The sequence below is a fragment of the Abramis brama genome, assembly GCF_963993115.1.
Source record: "Abramis brama genome assembly, chromosome: 14".
NCBI classification, from domain to species: Eukaryota; Metazoa; Chordata; class Actinopteri; order Cypriniformes; family Leuciscidae; genus Abramis; species Abramis brama.
The window spans coordinates 8,910,912-8,929,363 of record NC_139976.1 but is presented as its reverse complement, the minus strand read 5'-3'; the positions used below and the strand labels follow the sequence as shown (position 1 = coordinate 8,929,363).

Genomic DNA, 18,452 nt, shown 5'->3' with positions numbered 1-18,452 from the left:
AAGATAAAATATATAAACTAATTTCAAAACATGTATACATAAACACTTACCTCTTTTTTCATATAATTTTCTTCCCATGTCTGTTTCTCAATTTCAAGCCTTTCCTTCAGGGCCTTAACTTCAACCTAATGAAAAATGACAAAAACACAATTAAAAGAAACCAAAAGAATGAGACCCAACATTCTATATTGCCACAAAAAATGTGCTTTCTTGTGACCTCTGCAAATATTGCACCACCAAATACAAGACAGGTAATTTGAGTTCTGGTCTGAAAGTCTCAGGCAAAAAGGAATGATGTACGGAGGGCAGGAGATGAGTGCTGCACAGAATGACAGAAGATCTTTAATCAAAAGACATTTCCTGAGAATGTTAAAAACCTATCAAATAATACTTGGTATCAATTCAATAATACTGAAAGTTGCATTTACTGCTGGCTTCCTTTGTTCATTGTTCTTACATTTTTTTGGTACTACTCAAGAAAGTATCAGTTATACACACAGAACTGTAACCAAATCATGTGGCTGGTTGCAGCATCTGATGTTACAATTTCTGATTGCTAAACATCTCCTTTTGTGTTCGATGCAATTAAGAAGAGGCAGAGTCAAATGATGGAAGAATGCTTTACTTGAATACATAATAGTTTGTGTGGACTAACATGACTAGATGTGAGTGTGTTACCTGGTGACGTCTCTCCTGCTCATCTCTGCTCTTCTCTAGTTCTTCTCTTAACGCTCTTCCTGCCAATGAGCTGTTGTCTTCCAACTGCTTCCTTAAGTCTTCCAGCTCAGCATGCTGCCTATATCACACACACACACACAAATTCACATTTAGTTTTAACGTAACTTGAATGTTTCATCTCGTCCCTCTCTTTTGGAAAGCAACTGTAAAAAAAAAAAAAATGGTAACACTTTACTTAAAGCCTTTATTTATAATGCATTATAAAGATCTTCATAATAAACATTATATAATAATGCATTATATCTTTTCATAAATAATTGTAACCAAAGTTAAAATGCATTATATTATTTGCAGATCTTGTTGCATCTGAAATTTGTTGTTTGCCATGTGTTTTAATGCTTTACACTTTATAAAGGTGTGTTCAGTGAATAGACAAGTATTATAATGCATTATAATATAATAGACCATACAATGCAACATAAGGAATAATTAATGCATTAAAAATACTTTTAGAATGCATGATATATAAAGGTTTTAAGTAAAGTGTTAAATATTTTCAAATCAGTATTTTTTAGTCTACTAAAAGTATATTTAAAAAAAATCTTGAGTCACTTGAGAAGCAAAATAATTTTGTTTTATGAAATATACTTTTATTTTGTTTCATGTAATATATCTTATAGCTATAACTCCATTGGATTTTTTCTTGTTTTAAGCATTAATCAGAAAATTTTTTTCGTGATTTTTAATAAAAAGGAAAAATAAACTTATAAGACTCAAGATGCATTCTCTGAAAATAATTTCAATTTTTTGTTGTTGATATTTTTACTTGAACAAAAAAATCAACCATCCCAACAAGGAAAAGTATTGAAGTTTCTTAGTGTAATAATTTATGACAATTCCTAGCTAGCAACTTTTGGCACCCAATGGTTCAGCCAGATAAACAGGATCCTGGTCAAGTGACCTTAAACATCCTTTAAACCTGACCTGGCTCCCAGCTGTGTGATTCGCTCTTTCTCCTCGGACACTTCCTTATACAGGCGCCTCCTCTGCTGCTGCAGTGCGTTCTCCTCTTCCTGCAGCTGTTTCTCAAACCTGACACACAAACACACATTCATTTACTCAGTTGTGTTCTCATAATTCAATGCAGGTGAAATTAAGACTTCATCTTTTTTTACATATACATATCTGAGGGATGAATCTTACTGCCATTGTGAGAATATGTAACCATGTAATCAATAAAAAAGTAACTTTAATCTGATTATGAGTATTTTAAAAATGCTTTGCTTTGCATGGCAACGGTGTGTTATACTTAGCAGCGGTCTGTTAACAAGAAATAACAGACTGCATTCTACATTAGAATTCAACCAAGCCATGTAATAAAATCAAATAAATGCAGCCTTGGTGATCTTACCAACCCCAAACTTTTGAACGCTATCCAAAACTGTATTTCAGTCTGATCTTCACACAAAGCTATCATGTGGCTTCAGCATCATATGAGCCACGTTTATGGTGCTTTTATTGTATTTATATGTCTTTTTAGGAGCTTGACCGATGTGGTAGTTATGAACTGTTGTTGTAGAGAAAGAGCTGCATGAGGAGTGTATGACAGAAGTTTGTGTGTGAAATAAAATGATCTTTGTAGCAAATTATGGTTCACAGATATAAACCAAAGGTTATTGGTAATTAATAATAAAAGAGATAAGGCCTTTGACATGTTCTCCTTCAACATTCTGTTTTAACAGGAAATACATAAACACAGGAAAGAAAACTACAATTTCACAGAACAGAAGGGTTAGTCTGAAATAATTATAATTAGCTTTATATAAAAACAGCAGACTCTATATTCTTTATTCTTATAACTAAGTACTGTAAGTGTGTGTGTGTGTGTGTGTGTGTGTGTTCAAAAGCTGTATTTAGCTTTGAGATCATGTCTAGCCAGTTTCCTCTGTCACACGTTCCAGGCCAGTTTGAGTGTGTTTGTGTTTTCTAACATCTGTGAACACATCGTCTTGGCTGCCCATCTCTGTCACTGGTTTGATCTCTGATGAACAGATGTGCACTGGACACATGTGAGTGTGTGTACCTTTGCTTAGCCAGTTCTCTCTCTCTCTGGCACTGTTCATCTCTTTCTCTCTCCAACTGCTGTCGTAACTCCTCGCTCTGCCTGACGTAGCGCTGAGCGGCCCTCTCGTCTGCCTGAAGCAGCTCTGCCTCGTGAAGAACTCTCAGTTTCTTCAGCTCCTGCTTGTGTTTGGAGATCAGCTTCTGAATCTCTGGCTCCAGACCTGGAAGAGACAGTTATTAAACATTATAAAGAACTAACATAAATATTTGCAGTATAGCATTCAAATAATCATGGGAGTTCCAACAGAATTTAAAGGAGGAAAAGAATAAAACATCACACTATTTGCTGATGCAAATGTTTGAATTACAATGGGATACAAAAGCCTACATTGAAAATCTGGGATTTCTGGTGTCACATTATTTTTCAGTTAAAAGTTTAACTCAAATTGTGGAAAGGTAATGTATTCAATATATATAGCTGTATATATACTGAATATATTAAAATCAAAACGGGTGTCAGATGAGTGATATGCAGTTTGACCAGCTTGAAAGTACTTGGGACATACTCTCATTATTATGTAAGCAATTAAAAACCAATTTGCTCTGTCTCCAGCTTACACACAAAGGTAATTATAGAATGTGAACACATTTTTCACAGGTGTGTCATATATCAGCCATTTTATTATTATTAAACATGCAGACTGGGCTGAAATGGATACCGTTGAAGCATGTGGTGGTGTGGCACTGGTACAAACAGACACTTGTTGTTGAACTCTGCTGACCTTTCACAGTGATCTCCTTGATCTTTTTGGTCTTCTCATCGATCCATTTCTCCCGGCGGATCTTTTCTGTGGCACTCATTAACTCTTTTAGCTTCTTAATCTCCTGTGTGGAGGAAGAGAGGGATAGAAGGATGGTTAAACAGAAAGAGAAAACATCACCAGCACCAGAAAGAGCGCAAATGAATGGGAAAGACTGCTACATCTTGAGACAGGCTCTTAAAATAACTATTTTAACTTGACATGTTGCATTAATAACACGATGCTGAGTGATTAACTCCCGCCAAGCCAGTCACGATGAAAATAAAATAGTCTGCGCGCTTATTACGATAACTACGGTAATCTGTAGGCAGCGCAAAAAGATGAGCTTTGAGGCGTTTTCCTTTTATCAAGTCTTCAGCAATACTCGATTTTCAATCAAATAACACCAAAGCCAAATCATTTTCTTCTTACTGACCCCAAACTTTTGAACAGTAGTGTGCAGTAGATCTAAATATATATTGTCATACACAGAACATCCTGACATCCACTTTAGCCCTGCATTTATAAAAGTTCATGAGAGAAGTAGTGATAACTGATTTGTTAACAAATTGTTTAAATGTTCTTTGTGAACTGGATCAATTGAGTCAATAAAAAGATCCACAAAGAATAATTAGCTCATGAATCGGACATCACTACTTCTCTCATTGATGTGCCAAGGTGACCATAGCCGATGTTTGAAGATTTCAGTGTATTACAACTTAATTTTTTTTCGTTTTCTCACCCAAAGATATCGTATGACTTCAGAAGTCTTGAAATATTCCCATATGTGGATCACTTTTATAATGCTTTTGTCTGTTTAAAAGCTCCATTCCATATTCACTGTAACTGCATTAAAGAGAGTGACCAGCACATTATTCATAATTTCTTCTTTTAGTGGTCCACGGGGAAAAAAAGGAAACTCAAACAAGTTTGGAACAACATGACGGTGAGTAATTGATAACACAGAATACTCGTTTATTGGATGAGAACTAAAATGATAACTATGGGGATGTTCTCATTTACTACTGCATTTAAAAAGAAACTAAACAACTAAAGTCACTGAACAGGTTTATACATCAATCATTGGCTGGTTGCATACACCGCTTAGACCGATTGTACATGTAAATCAAGTTGGTCTAGTTGGTCAGACTAGTTCTTAAGGCACAGTCTTCACATGATGGTTGTTTAAACAACAGGCCACACATGTTACAGTTTTTATAATGTTATAATTTGTTCTGTGCATCTTTCCATGTTGTTGGGGATTCACTAGAGCAATCAGTAGAACAGAATGATGAATAATGAATGAATGGAACATGAAAAAAGTATTAAACTTCTGTAATTAATTAATTACATTAAATGTGCAGTCGACATTACATCTTTACGGTACATATTTATTTTATCTTTTTTTTTCTGTTTGGCTATTTCTGTATTTTGTTTGTGAATGCATGACAGATCAATATAATAAGTGCCAAAGCAATGGAAACTCACTGGAATATTGATGGTATCACACACCAAATTTGCATACTGAATCGAAACTCATCTTATTCAGCAAATATTTAACCATTTATATGCAGCCACTTGCACTGCACAGTGATGTGTTTATTACAGACTGAAAACAAGACGCATTGCAGAGGGTTATGACAATGGCAAAGCAGCTCTAATTTAGCGTTTCTTTTATGCAAAAACAAAGCCTAAATCTGAAAATAAACACTGTATGTTTGCTGCCTTACAAGAACTGCTGGTTCCTTGAAGTTTAAAAAAAGAATGCAAGGTTAATGGCTCCAAGCAAAATAAAGCTGTCGGTGTAAGTCAGCGTTGAGAGAAGAATAAAAGAATGGAAATGACAGAACAATGGAGTGATGAGGGTTAGAGAGAAAAACAAGAGTTACCTCGCACATGGGACCCAGAATTTGCCACACCTACAGGCAGACGGAAGGACAGATAAAAAGAGAAACGCACAACAAATGCAGAAAGAGAAACAGTTAGCAGTGGCAAAAGCAACTGAGCAAGCGAACATGCATTTGATGGTGTGCACAAGTTAATACAAACATACTCAAGATTGTGTGCAGAAAGCACAGCTAATGACAGCAGCAGAGAAAACCACAAACCACAGTGAAAATAAGAAATGTAGAAACCAGTACACGTTTGAGACTGAGGCACTACAAGATACACTTGAACAGACATTTAAAGGTCGATCGCCCCCTTGTGGCCAAAGCTGATGCAAAAACTGCTCAGACCCTGAGGCACCTCCTCTGCAGCAGGTCCTGATAGGATCACTGCACCACTTCATTAAAACTCAACTCACCAGCTCATGTTGCTCCTGCATCTGAGCGATCTTCTTAGTGTATTTCTGGTCCACCTGCTTGAGTTCTCCTACTACTTCCTCACACTTTTCACTCAGGGCCTTTTTATCATCAATCAGCTGAGAGAAAGAGAGAGAGAGACACATTAATACAAGCACAACCTCATCTAGCAGTAAGACTAGAATGTCACAATATTTCAAGTTGATTGATTTTATTTGATCAAAAATACAGTAAAACAGTGTTATTATGTATTATATATTATTACACTATATAATATATATTATTACAATTTAAAATAAGCTATTTTATAATGTTACTGTGATGACAAAGTACTTTTTTCTACAGCATTACTGTTTCATGATCCTTCAGAAATCATTATGCTGAATCATCAATATGCTGATTTGCAGTTTAAGAAACATTCCACATCAATGTGGACCAGTTGTGTTGCTTAATATTTTTGGAAACTCGGGTCAAAATATTTCAGGATTCTTTGATGAATAGCTCCGATCTTTTGTGATGTTAGAAATGTCTTTACTATCATTTGTGAACAATTTAATGAATTTCTTTAAAAAAAAAAACTTATAAACATTTTTTTAAATTATGACATGATTTTCATGACAACTAAACATCTGTTTTCTCCTGATCCCTGTAATTCATCCAAATAATTTATTCTAGATTTTGTTTGTTTGTTTTTGTAATTCTCACTATTCTCAATGATTAATTTTATTACTGTAAAACAATAATTAGGGAAAAGAGGTTTGTAAAGACAAATTTGATGACTGATGAAAGTTGCTGAATAGATGCTGTATAGAGGCTATTGTCTTGTCTTTAAATGTCTTGGTGTCTCTATGCTTGAGATTAATACCTGGTCTATAAACGTCAAGTGTCTCTGTATCGTAGCTTCATACTGCTGTTTCTGTAACTGGGACGTATGATTGAGCTCTTTCTCTGTCTCCTTCACATGCCGGATCGTCAGCTCCCTCTGCTGGGCCTAAAGACACACATTCATATTTACAAATTAGTCTCAGGCAGCACTATTCACAGATCTGCAGTTGCATATTTCACGTAAACATTGGTAAAAGTCATCTGAGTATTCTGAAACATACAGATGATAATATATGCATATGTGTGTTTGCTTTACCAGCGCTGTTTGTAGCATATTGACGGTGCGTTTTTTCTCATCTAGCTCCAGTTTGAGTCTCATCATAGAGCCGGTGACCTCAGCAGCTGTGGCCGACGCTTGTTCCACAACTGCTAGATCTTCCTCTGACAACACCACCTACACACACACATATGAATATAAAATTCAGTGCTGATATAACATAAAACTTAATAACTTCATATAGTCAGTTCAAATGTTCACCTCTCTATGTGATCCAGATGTGACCGAGCGTGGTCTCTCCTGCTCGGACTTCTCCATCTCATCCAGGAAGCTCATAATGCTCTGCAGCTTAGCTTCTGAAAGCAGAGCGCCCCCATCTGGAAGGACTGGAGTCTGACTCAGCTGCCTGTGCCGTTCCACGTTATCAGTCGTCAGAGAGTTGGCGTCTCCATCCTAAGAAGAAAATGTATGTGAAGGTTAGCCAATCATAAAAATGTCATTTACACTGCTGTTCAAAAGTTTGTGGTTAATTCGATTTTTTTTTTTTAAAGAAATGAAATTGTATTCAGCAATGATGCATTAAATTGATCAAAGGTACAGTAAAGACATTTATAATTTTACAAAATCTTTCTTTTTCAATAAATGCTGTTCTTTTCAACTTTCTATTCACCAAAGAATCCTAAAATATGTATCACAGTTTCCACAAAAATATTAAGCAGCCCAACTAATAAGAATAATAATAAATGTTTTTGAGCAACAAATCAGCATTTCAGAATGATTTCTGAAGGATCATGTGACACTGAAGACTGGAGTAATGATGCTGAAAATTCAGCTTTGCCGTCAAAGGAATAAGTTATATTTCAATATATATTAAAATAAAATAAAAAGTTGTAATAATATTTCACAATATTAGTTTTACTGTATTTTTAATCAAATAAATGCAGCCTTGGTGAGCTTAATAAACTTTTGAACAGTAGTGTATATACAGAACTGAAGATAGGAAAGTGTCAATCCACCTTGTCAATCCACGCATACTTGTCCTTCCTGTAGCTCTTGGGCTCTGACAGTCTCTCTGGCTCCTCTTCTAAGAGCTTCAGTGTGTCTAGCAGGTCATTCAGAGTGGTTTTTGACTGCGTCCTGCTCGATGGCGCGCCCTGCCGCTGGTCCTCCATGCTCACAGACCTCTGGAGGATCTCCTTAGGGCATGAAGCAATGTGATGAGCAAAAGCTTTAAAATAAAAATTCACAGCTGGTGAAAACAGGGCCAGTTTCTTGTAAGTGGTTACCTGTGAACACTGAGATCCTCTGCACACAGAACCAACAGGGGACGCGACCCTCAAATTCGTCACATCATCCAGATCAGGCACCACATTTACATTAGAATCTGAAGAATAAATGGTTGTGACTACTTAAGAGTGATTTATGTGACTTATGTGACCTCATGAAATTCACCCACAAAGTATAAAAGGACACAGAATAAGGTAGAGGAAATCGTGTTTGATCAGAGACCTAGAGTAGTGCACACCTGTGTTCATAGCCTTGACGTCAGTGGGAGAAGTGGGTGAACTCTTGGTGAGTTTTTTACGGCCCACTTTCCCAGCATGTCTTATTGCCTCTACCTCTTCCTCTGCGATCTGTTGTACCTCTGCAGCATGTTGGGCTCTTTTCTGCTGAAGCTCCTGTTTGGATGCACAAATGATGCAATAATACGTCAGAAAACAATGAAAGTAGCCAACACAAACTACAATAGCATTGCAAACTGCACTCTACCTGTATGGCGGTATGCCGAGCCAGACGAGCTTTCTCCTCCCTGATGCGTTTTCGATCATCTTCTTTCTTCTTCAATGACTCAGTGGTTTTTTCCTCCTCTGCTCTTTGTTCCCTCTCCTAGGGAAAATACACAGAATTACCCACAAGAATGGAGTGATACCATCAAAGTGAAAGTGATGTGTAGCCAAGTATGGTGTCCCATACTAGGAATCTGTGCTCAGCATTTCACCCATACAAGTGGTTTTTACTGTTTTTACTGGTTAGATTTACTGCAGTGCCCGGGGAGCAATTGACCTATCCCGTAAGCCCCTCCCCTCAAACGCAGATTAGCCAATGGCAGTTAAGTATCAATTGCATGGGGACCAGAAGTCGGACATCTTTAGGTTTCAGCGCCATATAGAAACATTGGACGACCCGAAGCTCTCATCGGTTTTATGGTGTTTATGTTACAAAAATGGTAAAATGATGTGCCTGGGGTACTTGTAACACTGATTCCAGGTATCCTGAGATGAAGGGCATGGGTATTCATGTACTGAATCACCGTACTGTGCGCGCGTTCACCAGCACGTTTCAAAAGTGTGATAAGATTTGCGTGAACAGACCAATTATCAGCGCAATACGAGTGAAGCCCAGTTTATTTATAATATCAATGATGTGAGCGCAGTAACCTGATTCCCTAAGGATTCAACCCCAATCTCAATTAGGGATAGGGTAAAAAATCGATTCTTAGATGCATCGCGATGCGGTCGGACATGGACGATTCTGAATCGATTCACAAATGTCAAAAATCGATTGTATAAAAAAATATAATATAAATATAGTGCAGTGTGCGGACAGTCTGTGGCGTGCACATAACAGAGACAAATGATGGTTGAGCGCCAAATTCGAACGGCACCCTCTTCGTTAAAAGCTAACGTATGGAAAATTGGCAATTTCATTGTGACCTATTTAGTATTTTTTGTATGAGAGCTGCTTTCTGTATCGTTTAGTTTTCACATCAATATGCTGTAAACCGATCTGTTATACGTACGTTATACTGCCCTCCACAGTCACAGTATGTATCAGTGCAATGCCAGTCACAAAAAATTACATTTTGACTGTGCTCTCTGCAGATGTTCATTCACTTTTTTTGTATAAGCTGTTTTTGATTGTGGTATACAAATTCAAGTCATAACTCTTTGTTATTTAGTTGTGTATAAGAGCGGCTTTGTATGTTACTAATTATTCAGAATATGCTTAAGTCCACAAGCATTATGTTTGTATGAGAGCTGCTGGTACATAATTCTATATTTTTGAATGAAAACTGTTTGTGATTTTGCTACAGCAAGATGTTTTTTTGTCTGAAGGATTATATTGCTCATTGGAAATAACAGGAGGATGTTGGTTAGAAGTCTATTATTAAATGCTAGATATTCAGAATATGCTTAAGTTTGTAATCATTTACTACAAGTATGCTGCTAGTACAGGCACACATTTATTTTCCTGTTGGTTCTTTGCAATGTTGGGACATATGCTGGCAAATGTAACCTTACAGTTGACTTGCCAAGTCACTTTCATTTGTTTTATTAATAAAATGAATATAGGAAGTAAATTCTTTATGAGTCATCATAAATACTTTGCTTTAAAAGTACCAAGTAGTCACACAAAAAAAAAGATGCATCGATAATCGTTACCCTCTGAATTGTAATCGAATCAAGACTAGAGATTCCTACCCCTAATCCCAATGAAGACAAAAACGTTCATTTTCTGGTTGTCATACTCTCATTAAGTTACAATTAAAGTTAGTGAGTCCATGCTAACGTACAAACCTAAATAGCTAACTGTTCTCACGTCATGTACAGTTTAGGTCAAAAACACCCGATGGCTCAAAAAACAGTCATCTGCGATCTTGACGACCGTAACACGAGGCTTCTCCCGCTTGCATTGTGATCTATAAACCCTCGCTTCCAAATTAATCGTGTTACGTACCATATTTATTTTGAAATCTTTTATATATCCCTCCATGGCATATTTTAATCTCACTTGAATGCTCCTCGACAAGAGGTGGTCCTTCTGTGTCCAAAATTTAAGCATCTTGTGACAAGGTTTTCACACGGACAGCTGTCATTGTAAGATAGTTAGCAACTCTGTTTGTTTGTCCGAGACAGCAACAATAACTAAGGGGGGCGGGGCTTACCGGTCAATTGGGGTTTAGGTGCTTTGCTCAAGGGCACCTCAGTTGTGGGTAATGAGGGTGGAAGAGAGTGGTCATCTTAAAGACATTTTCTAAATGTCTATGTAACATCTAAGAGACATATTGCAGATGAGCAAACACTCTAAAAATGCATCTTGCAGATGTAAATGCAGACATCAAATAGACGTCTCTGTGATGTACATGTGCTATCAGGGATATAATATACTATAATATAATATAATATAATACAATACAATAAAATATAATTTAATTCAAGGTATTATAAACCTTCTTGGGTGAAATACATTACCTTCTTTTTAGATGTGAGGAGGTGTTTGATTGTATTCTCATTGGCTCTCTTTCTGTTGGCATGGCGACGATACCAACGCTGGATGATAATAGCAGCATGGTTCACCTGCTGAATATACCTGTAATTTTTTTTAAATGTGTTTAACCATGTACAAACAAAGGCCATTTCTGAAAAGTCTGAAATGTCTAAAGGCCAATCAAACATTTGTACGGAGATGATTATGTAAAAAAACAACTCGAGTGCAAACATATGAGGGCTGGAAAACACTGCTGACCTTTCGGCCTCCTCCTCGGTCACCTCTCGTCTGCGTGGCTGACCTGGGCTTCGGGGACTACGGGGGGCGTTGTTGTTGGAGCTCGATGACGCAGAAGAGAAATTCTTCTGAGACTTAGTAAGAGAACCACTCACATCCAGAGTCGAATCATCATTTACGGTGGCTTTGATTATGTTACTGTTAAAACAGAAAGAGGGAGAAAACTGTAAATGTGTAAGCCTGGAAACAGCATACTCTAGCAAAAATAGAGCCTTATGTCTAAGTTCACAGAGCTGTGCAATCATTTAACGGTCATTATGAACCTACTTGAAGGAGGGTTTCTGATTGGAGCTCTTGGGAGTGAGGGGTTTCTCTGAGTGGTTGTTATGGAGGATGGTGGTCACAGAGTTTCCCACAGCTGCTTTATTGCTCCTGAAAGTCAACACACAGACATCCTACATATTCAAATACATTTTCCATAATATAATAATTCATTATATTAATATATATCAACATAATATGCTGTATACTGAAAGAAGTATTTTTGAAAGTCTCTTACGCTCACCAAGGCTGCATTTATTTGATTAAAAACAGTTAAAACTATGGCTGCATGATTCAGTGAAATAAAACTGAAATCGCGATTTTGCTTAGTGCGAATATGAAATCAAAAAGGTTGTGATTTTTAATTAAATATATGGAACACTGCGATCAGAGCGGCTTGATCGGTTCAGTAAATGCTGCTCTATCTCTGCAAACGCTGAGTTCGAGTCACTTATAATGTGCATTTGAAAAGTAAAATGCGCCAAACATTACGTTTTTACTCCAAACTCACTTCATAACGTTTGAAATAACTTCCATTTGGGATCTGAAGTGGCTTCTTATCACAGAATGAGGCAGACAATATGTTACTTTGTAGTATTCTGTACTGTAATTAATGCTAAGTCGATTAGCACTGCATTATAATTATACTTTATTCTTATGAAAATACCTGATATGACTTGAACACATCTTTTTTTTTTTATTCAGCTACCTACAGTGATAGCTGGATGCCTTTGTCCATATTAGGAATTTCCTGGAAGTTTTATTACTTCTGTGAGGCATATTTGGACTTTCTGCACAAGGGCGCCCTTCAGCTTCCAGTATCAATGAAACATACATACATACATACATACACATATATATATATATATATATATATATATATATATATATATATATATATATACACATACATATATTACATGTGTTTATAGCGCTCAATAATGCTCACACCACCCTATTTTGGGCAAAAATATGAAAAATAATACTTCTCTCTAAAGAAATGTTCTCTAAAGAATGTTTTTTTTTCCTCCGGTGTAGTGTACAGAAAACCTCCTTTCTAATGATTTATAGTTATAGGCCGCCTGCATGTTAACAGGACACCATGCAGTTTTCCATAAAATAAAATTTCTCTAAAAAATATATTATTATTATAATTTTAATTATTATATTATTATATTTATTCTTAAATGTATTGTATTTTTTATTTTTAATAATTAAATAGTAATAATTCTTATTTTTGTTAATATTTTTATTTAGTATTAATAATCATAATTATTATTAGTCATATTGATGTACAAGCACAAAATTTGAGGCCAAATTTTGCAGCTCTTCAAGCAGGCACAACAAACCTGGTGTTCTTTATATTTTTTTGTTAATTTGCTTTAAAAGTTGCATTTTAAAACGCAATTTATCCAGAAAATATTATTTTTCCCCCAAAATTGTGCGGCGTTAGTAAAAACAGTAATATTGTGAAATATAATGACAATTTAAAATAACCATTTTATATTTGAATATATTTTTAAATTGTATTTATTCCTGTGATGGCGAATCTGAATTTTCAGCAGCCTTTTCTGTTATTTCAGTGTTACATGATCCTTCAGAAATCATTCTAATATGATGATTTGGTGCTCAAGAAACATTTTTAGGATTTTTTGATGAATAGAAAGCTCAAAAGAAGAGCATTTATTTGAAATAGAAATGTCTTTACTGTCACTTTTGGTCAATTTAATGTTTCAAAATAAAAATGCATAAAAATTAAATCTTACTGATACCAAAAAGAAGAAACTCACAATTTAGGAGCAATTTATATTTGTCTACCAAACAAAATTCTGTCAAGTGTATCAAAACATTCTGGTTCTGTATATTTAAAAGCCATAAAGTCGAAAGGAATCCTAGCAATCTTCTCCCCAGGGCATGCTCATGCTTTAATTGACAAGCACAAAAAAGGCATAAAGTTGTCAGTGACACTGTTGTCATGGCAACAGCAGAGTTGGAAAGCTAAACCATGAGGACAGTGTCTACGCTGTCGGAGAAAATGGCCTCCCACCTGTTGTTGGCAGTGAAGTTGGCAGCCAGAGAGACGCCAGCTTCCCTCTTCTTCAGCCCTGTAGGAGAATCCATACTGCAGGTACTGTGAGAGCTGCTGGGCACAGGGAACACTCTCTGCTGATCATCCTGAAAGCAAGACAAACCACATGACTTTTAATCTTACCACTGTTTAAGGCCTTTTGAGTTCATACATTCTGTTAAGTTACTTTTCATGGCATAACAATCAGAAGGGTCAGTTACCCTTAAAAAACATTTAATAAGATCTGACAATCACAATGGCATGAGAGATAAAGTAGTGGATGAGTTGGACATTACCAGGATGTTCCAAGTGGTACGGTCTTTGGACATCTTGGAGAGGCCGGCCAGTTTTCTACGTCCATCAGAGCTGCTGTTGAACAGAGCCAGGAAGTCTTCTGTGTGGCCTTCACTGCAATCAGACGCAGAGAGAGAGAGACAGGAAGGAAAGAAAGAAAGAAAGGTCAGAGTATTACACACCAAACACACATGAGGAACCTATAAACACAACACTAGACCAATAATACTGACACTTCCGTTAATGTTTTTAAAAGAAGTCTCTTTTAAGTCTCTTTTAACCCCAAGGCTGAATTTATTTGATCAAAAGTACAGTAAAAACAGTACTATTGTGAAATATTCTTAGAAATTAAAACAACCGTTTTCTATTTTAATGTAATTTAAAATATACTTTATTAAAGGGATATATTTATTATATTATATAACTATATTATTGCTATTGGTACATGCTATAAATTAATAGTCGTTGTATAGGGTTTGTTCAAATGCTTCTTATAAACATTAGGAATACCTAGCATGTGTTTCCTTTCTTTAGAACAAAAATAAAGGCAAATCTAATGCATGATCTGAGATTCAGCTCCAGTAAAACCAACCAGACTATTTAAGCTAAACATATCAGACGAGCATATAAAAAAAAAGAAGTTATTTGTTCTGAGGTGACAACAGCTGCACTGGCCTCCCAGCAGAGGAATGCTACAGCAGAGGGGCAGATGTCCATAAGCATATGGCAATCGCACCCCTTAACATTTAAATTGCATCAAATGTTTAACATGACGTCCACCCCTATGTCTGACCCACCGGCATCTGTGCTAGCAACTTCAGTATGCATATGTGAGTGTTTTGGGGGTGTGAGGGGCGCCTAGCGTCAGCTGGTCCAATGAAAATCAATTCAAGGTACTGCATTCCTCCACATTTCCTCTTTTTAAGTGATTCAGAGGAAAGAGGGGTCACGGAATGACAGTTATTAAACACCAGAAGGAAGGGGGAAGGGGTATTGGGTCGTTCCTTCATTTAAACCCCTCTGTGGCATCCCAGGATGCAGTGGGAGGGGAGGGGAGGGCAGGACTGGCAGCTGCCGGACAAAAGAATTTCAGCATGCACACTTCTCCTTTCACTGCGTTCTCATTCGAGCGAAACCGGAGACCCCGGCTCCCCTCTTGACAAAGCTGAACCCGGCCCCATCTTGCTTGTCTAGTGTTGCAGCCAGCAGGCCACAATAGCTATTGTCTGGGGAAAACCAAATTCACTCAAACCCCCAGCTGTTGCTGCTTTAAGGGTATAAACCCCCAACCTCCACGTCTAGGAGGTGATCAACCAAGCATACCACAGTTTGAGTGAAGCGAGTGCATGAAGGCATGTGCACTAGACGTGCGTGCACAAACATGCCATCATTGCTTTAAAAAAAAATCATACATGTTGAATAACCTCTCACTCATGTCCCTTGGGGATTATCCATTCTCAAGGTCTGAATAGGACAGCTGGCAGTGAATCTCACAAAACATTATCTTATTTCATCAAAAGAAATCAATCATAAATTATATGAAGAGTTCAGATGCAAAAGCCTCTAAGTGCCATTTGAAATTTTCTTCTAGAATGATCATTTTTATCAAGCTCGTATATTTAAGTTCAGTAATTTCACTTAAATGACAATTAATAGGTAATTTTCATTGCCATTTAAGTGAAATTACTGAACTTGATATACAAGCTTGATAAAAATTTCAAATGGCACTTAGACGTTTTTGCATCTGAACTCTTCATATGTTTCATAAAAGCCATTTTAGGTCCCTTTAGGACCGAGATTTTTTTTTTTTGCATTGAGACAGTATTTTAATTATAATTAAACAGATTTTCCCCTCAAATTCTCATTACCGTAATGCAAAAAACAAACAAACTGTATTCTAAAAAATATCTTAATACTTTAATAATAATATAATCCCATTAGATTCTAGTATTTTTTAAACAGCATTATAAAAGCAAAACTACATTTTGTAAAGTAACTCAGCATAAACTACAGAAAGCACAACATATGATGTATAAATACTATACAACTTAATATACAAGTATAGTTTTGTGCAATATCCTTTTTTTTTTGCACCACAGTAATGAGATTTGGAAAGAAAATGTTTCATTGTAGTGAAAATAATAATGTCACAAACAACCCTAAACCTATAGATCCTAAAAACAGGCTTAATTTTATTAAATGGGATTTAATTCTTTTTCTTTTTGAGATTCATCAGCACCAGAAGAGTCAAATGGCATGCAAATGAATGACAGATGGTTCTGTACCTGGGGCTCGTGTTGGCCTGCTGGTTCACCTGTGTGGTGCTGTTAGACCGACGCAGGTTCTTAATTGCCCGTGAGCTTCCCAATCCAGCATCAGTCTGCCAACAAGGAGTGCAAAACAGTTATAATACTAGGCCTGCTGCAGACTAAGAACAGGTTTAAAATGGAGCATCTCTCACTTTAAAGGAGCAGTTTTTACACCCACCATTTGGTTACAAGACAACCAATGATGTTATTGATGTCCAAACTGCACAGTAATATTATATTACTTTCAGTCTGTTCTTACACATAAAGTTATCACATGGCTTTAGGCGATGTGAAATGTAGAGTCATATGTATTAATTTACTCATATGGAGCTTTTATAGTATGAAACAATCTATATGAAGGTGTATTAAAAAGTACATTTTTGTGTTCCAAAAAATATGATGGTGAGTAAATAATGACAGAATTGGGTGATTTATTGCCGTACTTTAAACAAAGAAAGAATGGTGATATTAAATATCCTTATTTTCAGTAGCCCAAGTCTTAATAAATGAGTCAAATGGTGAAGACAAACGCATGCATGACAGAAACGTTTCCTTTATGACAAATGCAAGTCTCCAAGGGAAGATGGTGGCATCAAGAGTCCAATTTTATACTTTCATTTAATGGTTATCTCAATAGTGGCAATGAAAACACATAATAACATTTAACTGCTGTGCATAAAATAAAGCATAACCTGCTTTGTCTGAATCACTCTGAAGTGCTATATATACACAGTTATGACCATCATTGTTTATTTGATTCCCCTTATACAAGGGACACCTACTACAATATTGTAGCCAAACAGACTCACCAAAGTGTTTCGCTTCCCCCGGCCGTCACTGGCCACAGACACAGATATGGATCGAGAGAAGTGTTTTCCAGGTGAAGCACTGCTGGGTCTGCGGCCCATTGCGAGCTGAGAGCCGGTCAGGCTGAGGTCCAGTACTTCTCCAGCTGCTCCTGTCTGGATCGATGCGGATGGACTGCGAGTTGTATGCATCTTAAAATGATGAGCATAGAAGAGCTCAAAAACCAAGATCTAACCACAGGTGGTGCTGGATACTGTCAGGATTCCCACAACTTTTGTCTAATGAATTTCCAATGTGATTACCAAATCACTATTATAATACAATTATTTAATACACATTGTATTTACACTGGTTTAATATTTTAGAGCTAAGCATATCTAGAAGCATCTAACGTTATATTGACTATAAACATTTCCATCACTTTGAAATCTCAATGTTCAGTTTCTCTTATATTTCATGGTTTTCCCATGACTGTTAGATCCTATAGATCAGAAGAAGGTGGAATACCATGGTTTTAACATACTATTAACATAGTATTTATGTTAATACCGTAAAAGATGCTGTTGAACAGCACAAGTAAAGTCATCCATAGGTCAGTCTCTATGGTAACAGATTCAAAGCATCAACACCGTCCATCATATATCAAAAGATTTCCAAACACTGTTTTCCCTAAATAGTTTATATTATCTGTAAATTGGAAACTATAGCTGCTATATACAACTGGATATCAATATGACAGTCTAGAAGTTTCTATTACAATTGTCTATAGTTTAAACACACAAAAACAAGGACATTTTAAAACCAAAGGCCTCCTTCGGTATCAGCTCAAACCTGATGAAGGTCAAAACACAATACACTGCCTCTGAGAAACATTGCAAAAAAATATAAACAGATGTTTTATTGAATAGTTACTGGATACTACCACAGGATTGCATTGACTTGGTTCAGCTATGGCGAAACTGTCTTTCTTGCACCATTCTTGCTAGCTTCACTTGATAAACACGACGAATACAGTAGGATTAAACTGTCAATCCACTGCTTACCTTCTCTAAATCGTCCACATCAGATGAAGCAACTGTCTTTATTCAAATAAGAGCGTTGTTATTCCCGTTTGGAGCGTCTGACAGTGATTTCTCATCTGTCTCCAACTCCACAGCGCAACATCTTCTCATTGGCAACCAGAAAACACACACGAGCTCC

At 36.5% G+C, this 18,452-nt stretch overlaps 1 protein-coding gene and 1 long non-coding RNA gene across 3 annotated transcripts in view; one reads left to right on the top strand and one right to left on the bottom strand.

The window, feature by feature from the left end:
• The window catches only part of LOC311095971, a 17,771-nt gene extending 9,569 nt beyond the window's left edge, over nt 1-8,202 (top strand). The window contains exons 2-3 of the long non-coding RNA XR_014608933.1: nt 4,438-4,488; nt 7,032-8,202. This is a non-coding gene — a long non-coding RNA (uncharacterized lncRNA). The remainder of the gene's footprint in view (nt 1-4,437; nt 4,489-7,031) is intronic.
• cep131 (centrosomal protein 131) overlaps nt 1-18,452 on the bottom strand; it is a 24,234-nt gene extending 5,782 nt beyond the window's left edge. The window contains exons 1-22 of one of the 2 annotated variants that reach the window (XM_084134872.1): nt 18,296-18,452; nt 17,255-17,443; nt 16,422-16,516; nt 14,139-14,250; nt 13,822-13,949; nt 11,781-11,885; nt 11,475-11,651; nt 11,201-11,318; nt 8,718-8,834; nt 8,473-8,626; nt 8,234-8,331; nt 7,964-8,143; nt 7,209-7,400; nt 6,987-7,124; nt 6,711-6,836; nt 5,848-5,964; nt 5,432-5,461; nt 3,525-3,627; nt 2,762-2,963; nt 1,663-1,770; nt 679-796; nt 51-125 (exon numbers count right to left, since the gene is read on the bottom strand). In XM_084134872.1, the coding sequence (XP_083990998.1) occupies nt 51-125; nt 679-796; nt 1,663-1,770; nt 2,762-2,963; nt 3,525-3,627; nt 5,432-5,461; nt 5,848-5,964; nt 6,711-6,836; nt 6,987-7,124; nt 7,209-7,400; nt 7,964-8,143; nt 8,234-8,331; nt 8,473-8,626; nt 8,718-8,834; nt 11,201-11,318; nt 11,475-11,651; nt 11,781-11,885; nt 13,822-13,949; nt 14,139-14,250; nt 16,422-16,516; nt 17,255-17,443 (2,682 nt within the window). In that variant the 5' untranslated portion in view covers nt 18,296-18,452. The remainder of the gene's footprint in view (nt 1-50; nt 126-678; nt 797-1,662; nt 1,771-2,761; nt 2,964-3,524; nt 3,628-5,431; nt 5,462-5,847; nt 5,965-6,710; nt 6,837-6,986; nt 7,125-7,208; nt 7,401-7,963; nt 8,144-8,233; nt 8,332-8,472; nt 8,627-8,717; nt 8,835-11,200; nt 11,319-11,474; nt 11,652-11,780; nt 11,886-13,821; nt 13,950-14,138; nt 14,251-16,421; nt 16,517-17,254; nt 17,444-18,295) is intronic. The other variant, XM_084134873.1, reaches the window with a different exon arrangement.